Below are 17,729 nucleotides of genomic sequence, written 5' to 3'. Positions count from 1 at the left end.
ATACCACTCAACTGCTTCACTTAGAACTGTATTTGTCATGTAATCACACAAATTGAGATAACAGCTATTGGACTTAAAAAAAGTAACATCATCAGCAAACATAAGTGTACTTGCTGATACATTATCAGGAAGGTCATTAACCATTATCAAAAAAAGAAAAGGGCCAAAAACTGAACCCTGTGGGACACTATACAGAACTTGGGCAGCATCGGATAGAGAACCATTTACACAAATTTGTTGATAGCGGTTATTTAAATAAGATTCAAAAAGTTTTAAATTCAATAAAGTACTAAAAATTAAACTTATCTTTGTTGTGTAGGCTATAAACTAAAATAGGCAGCAACATGTTTTTTTAATTGTACATTGATGAATTTTTTTACAGAATGGTCACAGTTTGATCCACTCACTTGTTAACAAAAGAACATACCTAAGACAGATGAAGACTTTTCTGACCAATAAAAGGAAGAGGCTGAGCACTAGAGCAGCCAGCACTAAAATAAGCTGGTTGACATTTGAGGCAGAGTTGCCATATCGCTATGGTATTTAAATGTGAGTTAGTTCGTATGAGTCAGCTACAAGAGTAAGTTCACAGCTGACTACCACATATTCCCTGATGTTGAGACGGAATCAGTAATTGTTACACATAAAATAGGCCACAGTGGTAGGCACGGGGTGTAGAGTGGGAATGAAAGTGCAACAGTCACCATCAGACTAATTTGGTACTGGTTGCCTTGATAAAGATACAGCATATTATTTTGCAGTACTTATTGATAATACTGAAGGGTTAGTGAATCAGTCAAGTGTTTCGGAGAAAATCAAATTAATTAAATTACTTAAATTAATTTAAGTATCCAGATAATGAATGATCAATAATTTATTATACAAATGAATTGTTTCTCTTTACAGAATTATATAAAATGAGAACTAAGATAAAGAAGTTAAGCACATCAGTGAAAAAAGGTGATATATTACTTAAAGAATCACCATTTGTATGCACGTTGAAATCAAGCTTAAGACAAGAAAGATGTGACTCCTGCTTTTTGAGGTAAATCATAGTATTAAAATTTGTAAAGTATCAACATTCTAGATGTATGAGAATATTATGAGTAAATTATTTAATTTAAAAATGAATAACTTACAATCTGTATCACTGTACTAATTTTAAAACAGTTAACACCAGTGCCAGTACAGTTACTCTTTGTTTTAGGCAATCAATCACAGGTAGTTTAAGTATACTTAATTTTCAAAATTGTTTTTTTTTTTGTTCCAACAAATGTTTTTATAAAATTTGTATTATAATCTTCTAATATTCAACATTGATTATAAAACAAACAATATTTTAGAGGTAAACTTATGTGTATTTAAGTGAAGTTTTTAACTTTATACAGACTCTACAAAGTTAACTAACAATGGTTTTAATGATTTAGTGAAACTTTGGAAATTTTTACAAAACCACACAGAGATTAAAAAAAAACGCTTATTTAAAATGTTTTAACATTAAGAGAACATGCTATTAAACTGCTGGCCATGAATCTAAGGCTATGATTTTAAAAAAAGGAAGAAAGTTTAAAAGTCTATAAATAAGAATTTTACTAAAATCCTTAATGTTTCACTACATAAACTTTAGAATTACAGAATTTAGATTTGCACCACAGAATTAAGTGTATTAATGCTAATGGATTGTTGAAAAACAATATTATCTGTTACCTATTGTTTATCTCAACTGTTAATAAGTTTATAATTTATATTTGTATATTAACAATAGTGTTTCTAATTGGAAAATATATACTGAATAGTTATAAACAATTATTATTAACAGATAATTGCACTTCTTAACAATTCGTTACCAATAAAACACTAACATCTACATATCTGAAGTCCAAACATCTATAATTTGAAATGAGTTCCTATTTATAACATAATTTTAAACTTGAGCTCTATGTTAAAAGTGGATATGTGACCAGCAGCAGACTAGCGTTTGCTCCTAAATGGAGGAAAATTAATTAAAACTGCGTTTTAGAAAGGACTTATACACAAGGTTTTGCAATTAAATTACAATACTTATCTCATAAAAAATAATATCTGTTATGTTGAAATTTAATATGAGAGCCATAAACTCAAGCTATTGTGGGTGGAGTTTGCACACACAGCCTCTCTATAGAAACTCTCCTACGTGTTACTAAACGTATGTGCAAGAACTCAACATATTCTATGTTTGTGACTAAGGTGAGTAACATTTCACAAGTACTGTTCACATTTCACAATACACGTACCACAATGAATTGTAAATATGATTTGTATATTTTATCAGTACATTAATGAGAAGTAAAAAGACTATATAAAACAAACAACATTAACCTAAATAACACACTTGGAACTACATTTTTAACCTTGTCAGCAGATATCTTTAACAATATGATAAAGAAATGCCATGTTCATCGCTTTGTGTAGAGCTGTTCTTTGATTTACAATTTTAACCAGAAACTTGATTTTTAAGTTTTACTGTAGAAAGATTAAACTTGTGTTTCCCATCCATTAGCTAATCTGTACTATGCACTTGCTGTGAGAATTCGTGCACCAAAGTCCTATATGTGATGGCAATATTAGTTGTCTATAATAGCGTTCTCAACCCTGCCTTACAAATTAATTTAAAGTTTATGTAACTTAAGGTGATCAGACACGTTTTGTTTTTAATATGTCCCGTTGTCCCTACACAACTTCTAGGAAAACACATTTATTCCGTTTAACAATATTTGAACTTGTATGCTATTTTGTGAATAGTTTTATTCATTTGAAATACTTTTTAAGTACCTTTTAAACCCTTTACTTGGGCTCTCACATTTTCCCAAATATAAGGCCATACTCATTTTGGTAGCATTGGGTAAAGTTGGCTTTCCAATTCTGATGTTCTAAAGCAAACTAGCATACATCAGACATTTCCGGCATTATTTGTATTTAATCGGTTAACTCCGGCTTCGCTAGTGCACAATCATCGATCTTGTAACTCTCCCGGTGGGTTGCACCAGACCGTAACGAAACTACATAACCTCTACAAAGTATCCATCTTTGTGTGTTGGTTTAGTGTGCCTATCTCTACAAAGTCTATGTTCCTGTGTTTTTTGATGTTGTAGACCTTCACTTTATAGTTCTAAAAAGTATGAGCAAGTTCAATGGTGAACTGGAAAAAGAATTTCCGTTTATTAAAAAGACTAAAAGTGATTCTGATGTTCGTTGCTTATCATGCAATATAAACTTTTCTGTTTTTCGTGGCGGAAAATCTTACATAAATCAACATCTTAAGAGTGAGAAACATAAATTAGCACTTGCAGCTGCATCATGCTTGAATAGTGTAAGTACAATTTTTAAATGTTCAACTTGTGGGCTAAAGAACTGAACTGGCAGTTGCAGAGAGAGTATTTGCTTTTCACATGCTGTCAGATCCTTTGCTCAATGAACTGTACATAAAAATTATTAAAAAACTGTTATATCCAAAATTTGCATATCCACGAACTAAAGTGAAAGGTATGGTGGTAGTTAGCTTCTTTTGTAGTGAGTGAGTGTAAATCAGGATTTTCCTGAAGCTAAATTTATTTCATTTTCTTTAGATGCTTCAAATCACAAAGACTTGAAGATGTTCCCAACATTAGAAAGATAGTTTTCAGCCGACAATACCAATACAAACTTTGGTAGTGCAGCCCACGTAGAAAAGAACAATGCATTTTATAAGCTAAAAACTGTTTAGGACAAGATGTAATTGGAACTGGTTGTGCTGCTCATGTCATAAACAATACAATTCAGACACCATCAGACAGTCTCCTTATTGAAATAGAAGCTATTGTCAAGATTTACAGTCACTTCTACATTCATACGGTGAGAGTCAAGTCATTTAAAGAATTTGACGAGGAAGGTACTGTGGAGTATGAGAAACAGGTTACAGCAAAACTAGATGGCTGGCACTCAACTGCTGTTGAGCGGGTCTTAAAATTGTTTGAACCACTGAAAACCTACTTTGTGACCAATGATGAAAGCCCTAAACTCATCAAAGACTTGTTTAACGACCCAGTGCTGAAGCATGGCTTTTTTGTAAATAGTGAAGCTGCTGTTTTTCACCCAACCTTTTTGCAAGTTGAAAGTCAGAGTGATTGTGAAGTTCAAGTTGCTACAGTTTTGTTTGATCTGCGTCAAAAGTATGAAGAAATATTTGCAAATAAATTCATACCTCTAGTCCATAACTTCATGAAGCAGATAAGAGAAGCAGTTGGCAAGGAGTACATTGTAAATACTATCTGTACTTTCTATGAAAACTCGTATTTATACATGTGGTGTTGGCATTATTATGACATGCAAAAATACCTATGGATCATTCTAGACAAAGTTCCTGAGTGGGAAAGGACCGAGGAAAGGATTAAATTGGTTGTTTGTTAATTTAGCAAGCTAAAGATTGCTGATAGTGAACTTTTCGATGAAGTAAGTGGTACAGGAAAAAGTTTTTAAGTGGACCGAAGAGACCTTTCAAAGATGGGTTTAAATCTGTATTCATTTTGCTAATTAAAATATTCTTATAAAGAATACTGAACTGATGGTTTTGTTTTTCCTATGTCTACACAGAACAATGCTCTGGTGTAATGAGTGTTTTCATCTATTAATAATTAACATTGAGTCACAGGAAAAGTCACAAATGAAATTGCTGACCCTCAAAGCAATGTTGCTGGTAAAGTGTAACCTTGCAATGACTTGTGATAAGTTTTTAGATTTAATCAAACAAAAACCTGATATTTGAGAACGATTCAATCATTAGAAAAGTGTGAAAGATGACTAGAATAAATTTGCTAAATACTGTCTTTGTTTTAGTATTTAATTAAATCTTAATATGTAGCTTTTGTTAAACACAAACACCATGTGAATTTGGTATCTCAGGGATTTGATCATAAAATTATATAATTGGTGTAATGTTCTCCACACAACATCACTTCCACATATAACATGACTTCCATTTTAAAGAAGTAAATTATTAGGAAAAAAGAACAGGATCTAAAAATGGGATCAAATTACCTCAGCCTTGGATTGGGTCCCAACTGATTGTCAAGAGCTTGGGGTCCGGACCGGGGGGTGAAGTTGAGAGCTGTCACCTGAATAGTGAGAGCTCTGACTCCCCTCGGGTTTCGAAAAACTAGCTGATAGGGGCGGCAAATCATTTTTCGGGGTTGCTCACTTGAACATGCGTTCTCTAAACACAGGGTTCGCCAAAATGTGTTCTTTAGTGAGTGATTTCGATTTTGGTATTTTCGGAGTCTCAGAGACTTGGCTACATCCTGACACCCCTTCACACTTTTTCAATATACCAGGGTACTCGATGGTGCGTTGCGATAGGCAGCCCAGAGAGAATGAAAGTAGATCAGCAGGTGGTGGTGTTGCCTTGTACATAAAGCAAGAAATTGCGTATGAGCAATACATACTACCAGAAAACTTGGACACAGGTATAGAACACCGTAGAACACAGTAATCGATGCGGCAAACATTAGAGACCACAGATTTATGAACATTACCGACCATAGATTTATATATTGTACATTGGTACATTGGCATGTAGTAAAAGAAGAAACAAAGCTAAGTTCATTACTTACAGAGATTTTTCGAAGTTCGCTCAGCTTCAAGATGTTAGTGACATTGAGAAGGTTATCAGTGAAAATATTACAGTAATTTTGATGAACAAGCACCAGTAGTATGCAAGAAAGTTACCAGGAAAAAAAATCCCATGGCTGAATGATGAAATCAAACAACTGAGTAAATTGAAAAAAGACTGTCACAAAATATACTGGACATCGAGGAAGCAAGATGATTGGGAAAACTATAGATTGATTAGAAATAGACTAAACGGGCTGATGTGGAAAGCAAAGAGAGAGCTTTTCAAAGACAAACTTAGTTCATCAAGAAATCCCAAAGAATTCTGGTCTGTTATGAAAGAAAGCAACGCTGTTTCAAATGAAGATCACCAAGAAAACATCGCATCTCACTTGAAGGCTGAAGATATAAATACATTTTTTTGCCGAAATGGGATCCAAACAAGAAATTGATTGTGATGTAATGAACATGTTCAAGCAAAGCAGATTAAATGAAACGCTACCAAAATTACGTTTACACTTGTCAGTTCAGATGACGTGATATCAGTGATGAATGAAATTAAATCTAAGGCAGTTGGCAGTGACAATATTTCTATAGACATGATACACTCTGTTAGTTTTTATACCAAAGAGGCCGTTACACATCTTGTAAACATGTCTCTTCAATCTGGAGTGTTTCCTGAAAATTGGAAACTAAGCGTAGTAAGACCACTACCAAAAGTTACTAAGCCTGTGACAGTAGAGCAATTGAGACCTATTTCTATACTGCCAGCCATGTCTAAGGTACTAGAAAAGATCTTAATTAGGCAAATAATGTCCCACGTTGACTCAACAGATATCTTACCAAAACTACAATCAGGTTTTAGGAAAAATCACAGTACATGCACAGGCCTGACAAATTTAATATGTGACTTAATAGATGCAAAGGACAAAGGAAAATATAGCTCTTTCATAATGCTGGATTATTCTAAAGCCTTTGATTCAATACATCATGAAATGTTATCTGCAAAACTGAGTTATTTCGGCTTTGACGAAGACGTGGTTCAATGGATCAGGTCTTACCTGAGTTGCCGGCACCAGATCACCAAGCTGGAGGACGAATCTTCAACACAACTGTTGAAAACAAGAGGTGTACCTCAAGGTAGTTGTCTAGGACCGATTTTGTACAATTTGTACACGGCTGATTTCCCGAACTATCTTCAAAGTTGCACTGCTCACTTGTACGCTGACGATTCACAGCTGCATATTTCATATGAGCCAAGCCTCATGGAATCCGCCATTGATAGGATAAATTCTGATCTTGAGGGAGTTATCAGATGGTCCTTTGTCAATGGTCTGGAATTGAATGTGAGTAAGTGCACAGTTCTCCACACCGCTCCAGCAGAACTAGTACAGACCTTGAATGTGAATGGGAAGGCGGTTGTTCTGTTCGATGCGAGCCTTAGGGTTTGCGAAAAAGCAAAAACTTTGGGGCTTGTGTTGGACAGTAAACTTTCGTTTTCAGACCATGTCACTTACACTATTCAGTGAGCACTGGGTAGATTAAAGGGTCTATACAGATTTAGAAGCATTTTTCCAGAATCTGCTAAGATACATCTAGTTAATTCACTGATCCTATCAGTATTTTACTATTGCTATCCTGCCTACGGCAACAGTTTATTGAGGGAGGATCGGGATCGAATCCAGAGACTTCAGAACTCTGCCTTGAGGTTCATTTTCAACCTTAGACGCTTTGATCATGTATCCTCTTTCAGAGAAGAAATTAAGATGTTGCCGATGGAGGAAATGTGCAGGATGTTCAGCGGCTGTATGGTCCACAAAATTCTTTCCCTCAATGAACCGCGATACCTAGGTGAGAGGCTCTCATTTCGGGCGGATGTGTCTCAGAGGGAGAGTTGCCATGGTGGAGCGCTGCACTTTCCAAAAGTATTAAAAGAGTGTGGGAGGAAAAGTTTTTCATTTTTTGGCCCAAAATTGTATAATGACCTCCCGCATAGCCTTAAAGAAAACATATCTGTAAATACTTTCAAACCTAGATTAAGAAAAATGCTCATTAGTAAGTAAGGATGTCACTTATAATTTATTTATATCTTAATGGAACTATGTATTGACTTGAGTTGTTCTGTAAATCAGTGTACCTGAGAAACGCTTCAAAATAAAGACATTTTTATTTATTTATTTATTTAAGGGCACCATGTCATCCAGCCCCCTCCCTCCACTTTCCACCACCAACCCTGGCAACGTTTCATGGTATGGTGGGAAGGGTTGGTCCAATGTGATTCCAATTTATTCTTTCAGAGCTCACTTTACAGATTCTTCTTACATATAATAGACTGGTAAGGTACACACATATTTATGGGTCCACAATCATGTTATTAATTTGATACACAATGAAAACTCATTATGTCTGTCTTGACAAAGTAGGGTTAGATATAATATTGAGAAATACTGTTGTATATATTTTGAAAGCAATTATGACTCAAGTGAGAATGTCTAATAACAATGTTAGTTGACGTCTGGGTAGTTTGTTGTACAACTTTGTCATACAAAGTGTATAATTGAATTTTGAATTTTTTTGTGGTTACTCTTTTGCAAGTAATTTAAAGGTGCTTGTTATATTGTATATTAGATGTTGATTGTTTGTAATCATTTCAGGAAATTTCAAGAATAACTTCAGGCCATGAAGGTAAATCCTAGTAGTGTTTTCCCCAAATGTGTCGTCCTGTGTGTACCTCCACTACTACATCATGTAACAGATGAATGAATTGAAGACAAAACGTTAGTAACAGATTGAACTCACTTGACTTGACATACTCCCTTTAGTTATTTTATATTTGCACCATCATACTACCGTTTTAGAGCTGAAGACAACACGTAGTAACAGATTGAACTGACTTGACGTGACACTACTCACCTTACTTGTTATTAACTTCACTCGTATCATCACACTATCATTTTAGAGTTGAAGACCATATAACAGTGTTTAAACAAAAACAAGCATAAAAGTCAACATCTTGTGAAATACTTAACATTTTCGTTTTGTTAATACGAACTACGTTTTGGAAATACAAACGTTTTCCAGAATGTACTTGCTCCTCAAGCATTAAAAAATGCTACAAACTTACTCATTGAGAAGATCTCTGTATTCACTTCTACAATCATTCAGCTGCCTAGAGTCTTGATTTTAAATTTATTATCTTTGTAGGTTAAAATAGTAATTTATAATACTATAAAAAATACAACTATCAAAATTATCATTCCTAAAATTAATATAACTAACACCAGACTTAATGACTTGCATTTTAAATAGGTAATTAGGAAAAAAAGAACAGCGTCTAAAAATGGGATCAAGTGATCTTCTTGAGTTTGGGCTGCCACATCTTGAGTTGGGCCCCAGTTGATTGTCAAACATACCACGTCATTCAGCTTCTGTTAAAATGAACATGGTCAATTAGTTAAAATAAATCATTAAAATTGTAGGAATTATTTAAAACATTCATAGAAAATAAAAATTCAATTATGTTTGTAAATTTAGTGAAGACTTTGTTTATGAATGTTTTTTCATAGAGGTAATTAATTCATAATGTAGCTATGTTGGGAAGGGTTGATTCAATGTAAATGTTGATTTGGAGGTGAACAGAAGTTAAACTCAACATTTACATTCCATCTAATTCTAATAAATTCTATATTTTAATTAGTGCTAGTTGTAATAGCCAGAATCCAATATGTAAACATTCATTTTCATTTCTTAGTTGAAATTGTTATTTTAATTAGCTTTAAAAAATAAAAAGTATTTAATTATTTTGGGTGATTTTAATTTGAAAAGAATATTGAGTTCATCTTAAACATCATAAGAAGATTATTCTAGGCCCAAATAGTTGCAAAAAAGAAACCATTAGTAATTAAAACACAATCTTCTAAAAATATTTAAAATAAACCTGGAGTATAATTAATTCAGAAACAAAATCATTTTCTTTTACAAAAAATACTCTAAGTGAAAATGGAAGATGTTACCAATCCAATGGATGTCGTAATACAATTTAATAACCACTTTACAAGTGTATCTCATGTTATTTTTAACCACCTTTACTTGCTGAATTATATTTATTATGGTCCACTACTTTTTTGCAAAATTCATTTGTAAATGGCTCACTTTATATTCATCCAATTTGCGAAAAAGAGATCATTGAAGTTGTAAATAAATTTAAATTAAGAAATTAATCACCAGCCCTGGATGAAATATCTTCAATGATATTGAAGAAATACATCCAGATTTCATCAAAATCTCTTTGCTCTCTGGAAAATAGTGCCCTGATTTGATGGAATCTTCCTTGAATGTCTGAAGATAGTCAGAGTAACTCCAATATTTAAATTCTGCAGACATATTTCAGTCTTATTATTTTTTGGATTATTAAAATCTATTGTACAATCACAGATTGAACATTATAAAAAAGAAAAACATTCTCAATAATAAATAAAAATGATTTTGGTTTTTTTAGTTTTCAACCAGGTACAGGTAACCTGTGACCTCTGGAAAGCTTTTGATTGTGTAGACCATGAAATTTTGTTTGATAAATTGTAGTATTATATTATGTAAGGAGTTGCTTTTAATTGGTTCTGTAGCTTTCTGAGGGTTTGCAGTTAGGTGGTAGAGATAGTTCAAAAACATGCTGGCTATGTCTATAAATATCTATCCCCTTCCTGCTATCTAGAGGAGTACCACAAGGGTTCGTTTTATGCCACATTATTTTTAATTTTTATAATTAAAGCAGTTAATAGACAAATTAGTTACTGAGCACAAAGCAGTTACTGAGACAAATTTATTCTGTTTACTGATTACACCACAAGTCTGATTAAATCTGATAAGAAACTAAAATCTAAAAATTACATGAAAATATTAATTTGATTTTCAATTGGCTTAATACTAACACACTTTCTTAAATATGCCCAAAACATCAATAATTTTAATAATTTAATTTTTACTTTATTAGGAACTTAAAGAACTACTTGAAATAAAATTTTGTCAAAATAAATTAACTTCCCCAAAAAATTTTAAGTTTCTTGGTTTTACTTTGGATGAGAAACTGAGATGGGAAAATAACATGTCAGTTAAGTAGGAAACTAAATTCAGCATGTTATTCATAAAATTCGAGATTAGGCGGATTTAAGAACAGCAAAGACTATTTATTTTGGCTATTTTGAACCAGTAATGAGAGATTGAACTGTTTGTTGGGTTAGTTCACCATTTATTGAACATGTTTTCAAAACTCAAAAGAGAGCAATTCGAATTCTAGGACATTTAAAATTCAATCAATCATGTAGAAGCCATTTTTTGACAGTGAGAAATATTTACATAATGGAGGTTTTAACTCAAACTTACAACAGAATACAATCCAATCCTTTTATTTTCCATCATAACTACATAATATTCTCTACCTATACCTATAACACAATAACCCATTTTAAAATATCTTTTTCTTACAATAGTCAGCATTTTTTCATTAAACTATTTAAACCTTTAGCATGGAGGAAGATTTATACATTTGAGGCTTTCAAAAAACTATTAAAGAATATATTCTTCAAACTGAAATATATACATTTGATGATATTTGTCTGAATCAGGCAGTAGTGGTGTGGAGGTTTGGTCGCAGCAAATAAGTCTGACGGGCCTAGGATGACATGCAGTTTTACTACTGACGAGTGTGTTTGTTACTGTCTTTGTGTGTGAAACTGTCCTTATTTTTTAGTAAATCAAACAATCAGGTTTTTGTTGGTTATAGTAAATATCATCATTTTATTTATAAATTTTTTTCCAGTTTTTAATGCAAAGGGGCCCAGGTCCTTTTAAGTCCTGCAGGGAGGTTATAGCGAACAGAAAATTTTACAAATTTCTGACAATTTTTTCTCAAAAACATTTAGAACAATAAATTAAAATGCCACTGCATAGAAAGAGCTCCCTTAAAAATATATGGCAACAAAATAAATTTTATACCAGTCATGATCCTGACCATTAATCATTGTAAATACAGTACTATGGGAGCTCAGGAGTTTGGAATCAGAAGAAATGCATGACTTATTGGTTTGCCATTGTTCAGTGAAACAAGAAATCAGTAACACTACGTTTCGAGATCTGCAATCTGATCTCTTCTTCAGGTAAAGAACTAACCTAATACATAATTTTAAACTAGGTTAAAATTATGTATTAGGTTAGTTCTTTACCTGAAGAAGAGATCAGATTGCAGATCTCGAAACGTAGTGTTACTGATTTCTTGTTTCACTGAACGATGGCAAATGTCCGGAAAAATCCTGTTTCCTTCACAATCCTTCCATCGTCAAAAATAACCTTCAAACAAAGGACTTATTGGTTGTTACAAACTATCGATTGATCTACTGTCAATCCTAAATTCATTTCTATGTAATACACAATTAATATATACAAACAACAAATTGAACTGCACTGACCCTTAACTTTTAGAGTGACTAGTACTGTCAACCACCATGGCAATGACATATCATATTCATCGGCCTTCTTCTCCTTACCCTCTCTCGCACTTCCCTTCTCAAAATCTTTTGGGCTCACCAAATCAGTACTAACAGTATTAATAATTGAAAGACCACAGTTCAGTTGTTAATATTCATCTCAAGTATAATACTACTTAGCCAGTTATTATGTAATGTACTGTAAAGTGCACTGGTTTTAATGTTTAACTGTTATGAGTATAATTGTGAATTTGCCTGAATATTTTACCAGTTTTTCCTAACTTTCAACCGGAGGTGAGCATGAAAAACCAGCCTAGCTAATTTAAATTCATCACAATTTTTCTTTAAATTAATTTTGTATTTGTTATATATCTTACTATAAGTTATTCGTATAATGCAATTTTTACTATGAATGATTAATTTGTTAGCAAAGGATATAGAGTGCCACAAAACTGTGTAAATTATTTTGTGAGTGTAGATTAAAAATTAAAATGGGATAGAGCTTGAATAATCATATCAGCTGATAGTTCTCAATACACATGTTCATTGTTCAAGTTGTTTCTATAGTGTAAATATTATTTGACTTGTGTACACATGCAAATACAATTTTGTCACCATTATGTCCAAAGCATACTTTAACATGATCACTGTGTGGACAGTGGAGCGTCTCTCACCAAAACTCTGTCATTGTCCAGACAGTTTCCTCACCAAAGTTACAGCACTCTGTTGTTTCGTCTGTTACGTGCTGAGTTCTTGCTGTAGACCCCTAAAACTTTTCAAGCTTATAAAGAAAGAATTTATTTTTTCAATCCAACACAATACAATGATAAGAGTCTTAATATATCACACATTGGATATTCTACATTACTTTAACAATGACTAGACTTTATAAATGATTGACATAAATATTTATTTAAAATTGAAGAATACAACACATAAAACTAAAGGATTATCACTATATTTCACATATTATTTTAAAAATTAGATGAGAAAATTTAGAGCCTCAAAGAATAAGTCTGATTTGAGGTTCCGGTTTATGAACATTAGGTCTAAAAAAAATATCAATGCTCATAATGGAAATTAGACAAAGTTGATAATTAGTACACTACTTTAAATAGTTACAAAAAGCTAAACAAAAGTTGTTATCCTTTATAATATCAATAAACGCACTATGTGACAATCAATTGTTGTATGCATGTGAGCATCTTGATTCATTCATTTTGAGGGATGTCAGCACATTCAGGATTGCTATAGTGAGATAGCGAATGCAGGACCTTGTACAGAATGTAAATCCAATGTGAGCAGTCTGTTGCTTGTTGTCACATTATGATGATGTACAGTCAAGTGTGATAATGTGACAATGTCAACTTGATATCCTTGCACTCACTAGTCTATGATGTGTTGGCTTTCTTTTAGTTTCTTGTCTTTTTCTGAGGTTATAACTATACGAGTGGAAATAATGAAACTTTTTTTGCTTCAATTCTATAAGGGTTGTAGAATGGCTGTAAATGTACATAAATTTATATAAGTTACTCAAAATTACAGTTTGGTTGACTTACATATTATTTCTCTTTCAGAAATAAATGGTTGAAATGTTAATTAATGGGCACTGTAGATAAGTATTTGATTAATAATTAAAGTAAATATTAAATTAATAGTGTACAAAAAGCATGAAACATGGTTTTGTAAATGTCGGTACAAACAATCATTTGTTGTGCCTATACAATTAACTGTCAAAAATATGGAAATGGCGGTGTAACCATGTAATGTGTTGAATTGACAAAAGAATTAAAACCTGCATGTTGCCACAGAACGTATAAACATATTTTTGTGATATTAGTAGCTCTCCATCTCCTCAGGGGACAGCCTTTAAGGAGATGTGGAAAGTCTTTAATATATGCATATGTCAGGTGACCTACCATTTTATTTTAACACTATTTGCCCCATGTGAAGCTTTATGATAACGATGTTTACACTTACTGTAAAGTAAAATAGGCGTCTGAGGCTGAAAGTGTTCAATGTACAGTGCTGTCCAAATTATTAGACTAAAGAATATTTTTTTTGTTTTTTCTTCTCAATTTTTACTAAATCAATTTTTAATTTCATGTTGGTATATGTTTAAGTATATACCTTCATTCGTGTGTTACTTTAGAATAGTATGAGCAGAAAATTTGGTAATTTTATGTTGGCGGGTAGCAACACTGCCTGTTTTGTTTATCATCTGCCTTTACAAATCTACCAGTTGCATAACCAAAATCAGGTTACAGTTATTTTTCATGTGGTTAACATGTTTTAGGTTCAGTAGATCTTTCTATTAGTGTGTTCTGTTATTATTAAAGTAAGTTTAAGGTCATTTGTGAGTGTATGAAACCACTTTTTTACTTCCTTATTGGCTATTTATAAAATTATCAGGAAATGCGTAAAAAGGCGGACCTTTTACCAAAGAAATGTGCTGTGGCCAAGGTTCTTTTGGAAGAACAACATTACACACAAACTGAAATAGCACACTGACTAAATATTTCACAGAATTCAGTTAGTAGGATCAAGAAAATACTTGATATCAGTGGTATTTATAAATCCAGCCGTATCGGAAAATGTGGCCGGAAGAAAGCGTCCAAGGATGGCCAGAAAGTTGAAAAACATGACATTAGTCAGTAGAGAAATGACCAGCAAGGTTCTTAGTGACCAGTTAAGAGATTATGACACAAATGCTTCGCCCAGGACCATCAGAAGAACCTTGAATGAACAAGGTCTTCGCGCATGCAGGCCTACAAAAAAACAAAAAATAACACCAGCAATGGCTAAGAAGAGATTGGAATGGGTCAAAGGGATTCAGTTCACTACTCCTGAGGGCACTGTACCTTGTTCCAATCATCATCAGTGAACTGAATGCCTTTGGCTCATTCCAATCTCTTCTTAGCCATTGCTGGTGTTATTTTTTGTTTTTTGTAGGCCTGCATGCTCGAAGAACTTGTCCATTCAAGGTTCTTCTGATGGTCCTGGGCAAAGCATTTGTGCCATAATCTCTTAACTGGTCACTAAGAACCTTTACTGGTCATTTTTCTATTGACTAATGTCATATTTTTAAACTTTCTGGCCATCCTTGGACTTAACGCTTTCTTCCGGCCACATTTTCCGATACGGCTGGATTTATAAATACCATTGATATTAATTGTTTTCTTGATCCTACTAACTGAATTCTGTGAAATATTTAGTCAGTGTGCTATTTCAGTTTGTGTGTAGTAGTGTTGTTCTTCCAAAAGAACCTTGGCCACAGCACATTTCCTTGGTAAAAGGTCCGCCTTTTTACGCATTTCCTGATAATTTTATAAAAAAGCCAATAAGGAAGTAAAAAAGTGGTTTCATACACTCACAAATGACCTTAAACTTACTTTAATAATAACAGAACACACTAATAGAAAGATCTACTGAACCTAAAACATGTTAACCACATGAAAAATTAACTGTAACCTAATTTTGGTTATGCAACTGGTAGATTTGTAAAGGCAGATGATAAACAAAACAGGCAGTGTTGCTACCCGCCAACATAAAATTACCAAATTTTCTGCTCATACTATTCTAAATTAACACATGAATGAGGGTATATACTTAAACATATACCAACATGAAATTAAAATTTTGTTTAGTAAAAATTGAGAAGAAAAAACAAAAAATGTGCTTTAGTCTAATAATTTGGCCAGCACTGTATTCATGGAACAAAGTGACAACCTTACAGCTTTTTTTGTAGCTGCTTAAAAGCAAAATTAAGAAAACTATTTAATATATATTATTAAATAAGGTGTATCAAATTGGAATTATACTTTTACCAAAAGTCTAAAAGTTTTACCAAAACATTGTGTGTAATAGCTCGAAGTAAAGGATACAGATCAGGATGTGCTCTCTCAAAAATGTTTTACGTGCTTTTAGTAATAGGGTGAGGCAAAAAATAAAATTTGCAGAGGAACAACTTACTATTGGGAATTTAAACATGTAATACATCATGTTAGCTAGAATCAAGTTTTGTCAGATTTTTGCTACCTTTAAAAAAAATTGTTATTGCTTATTGATTATTCAATATTTAAAAACTATATACAAGCAAACTGTACAAATATTTTTTAGGTCCTAAATAAATGCACAGAGTTTCACGTTTGTAAATGGAACCAATAAAAGTCATTAAACAATTTTCACACTGTAAAAGCCAGTACTGCATTAGTGGTTATAGCCTACATCAAGATAAGTAAAATAGTGTTTTAGTGTAAGAAAATAATATTGTTCCTTTGTTTATACATATTTTATAGCAGAGTCTATTGTTATTGAAAGTTGATTGAGAGAAGGTGCTCTACTTTTTTTATTCATACTTACATCTTCATGCTCTCTTTCAAAGCTTTTAAAACTACGAACAACTGTTACTTTTAAATAATGAAGATGGTTTTATTTTCACATCCAGTTTTCTGCTTTCAAATAAGAAACAACAATATGATCTCTGATCAAGAAACAATGAAGAGATACTTTAACTTTACATGAAGTCGGGTATGCAAAATGAAGCAGCAAAGGATGTTAGAATTTATCACAGTACAGTTTAATAAAGAAAAAAAAATTATAAATAGAGTTGTTGAATAGATTAGTATTGAATAAAATGTTCTTCTAACAAGAAAATGGACAATGCTAAAAATTGCATTACAGAAACCAAGCTTTTTACACAGTTAATTGTGCTATGACTAACATTTTATATTTTACATACACAAAACATGAGTTGAATCTTGACAGTAAGAGGCTTGTTCGGTATGGTAACCGATCTTTGTTAGCTTTCACATGGAAGCTAAACCACACGTTAACAAAAGTACCAGCACAGTAGTTTTTTTAGTTATGCCTGTTGTCTACTACAGTGTAGCTTATGTCTGATAATATTAAATCTTTCAACATAATTTTAAATTTCCAATTGACTCATAAAAATGTAAACAGAACTTTGTCTAATACAAATCACCTAGGTCGGCCTGGTAGTCATAAATGTTTTCAATATATTAAAAATAAAAATATATAATATAATATAAATATATTACTTTCTTTAGTTTTTAATAATATAGGCTAAAGTATAGTATATGCTCTTAATTTCCAAAACTATCCCCCTCCCTGAAATAAATTCCCACATCCTTGAACTTTGCACTTAAATGGTGTAACATGCACACAATTATATTTTTCAAATAAAGCTGGCTTTTATGTAGTGATGAATATGTGAATTAAATAAGTTTTATTAATGTAATGAAAGAAACTAAAACAGTTTTAATTACTTTCATTACATTTATATATATATGTATAATATATATATGTATAATATATATATATATATATATATACACACACAAATATATATATATATATATATATATATATATATATATAGATAACCCTATAAGTGGAGTCAATAACATAATAAATAAGTTTTATTTTTATGATAATTTTGTTTCAGTGGACAGGTTTTTAAATGCTCTGCCTGCAAGTATGTTTACTATTGCAACAAGTCTTGCCAGATAGCGGGTTGGGAGGTGCACAAAGATGAGTGCCAGAAATTAAAAAAGATATATCCACGTGAGGTGCCGGATGCAGCACGAATTTTAGCTCGGATAATTT

General features: G+C 32.4%; 1 protein-coding gene across 1 annotated transcript in view; it reads left to right on the top strand.

Moving 5' to 3' along the window:
• The window catches only part of LOC124360142 (histone-lysine N-methyltransferase SMYD3), a 33,534-nt gene that overhangs the window by 2,756 nt on the left and 13,049 nt on the right, over positions 1-17,729 (top strand). Inside the window, 2 exon segments of the mRNA XM_046813494.1 lie at positions 907-1,045; positions 17,569-17,728. Of these exon segments, the coding sequence (XP_046669450.1) occupies positions 907-1,045; positions 17,569-17,728 (299 nt within the window).

Source organism: Homalodisca vitripennis, chromosome 4 (assembly GCF_021130785.1).
Source record: "Homalodisca vitripennis isolate AUS2020 chromosome 4, UT_GWSS_2.1, whole genome shotgun sequence".
Taxonomy (NCBI): domain Eukaryota; kingdom Metazoa; phylum Arthropoda; class Insecta; order Hemiptera; family Cicadellidae; genus Homalodisca; species Homalodisca vitripennis.
Note: the sequence above shows the minus strand (reverse complement) of the source record. Positions and strands in the feature narration are given on the sequence as shown.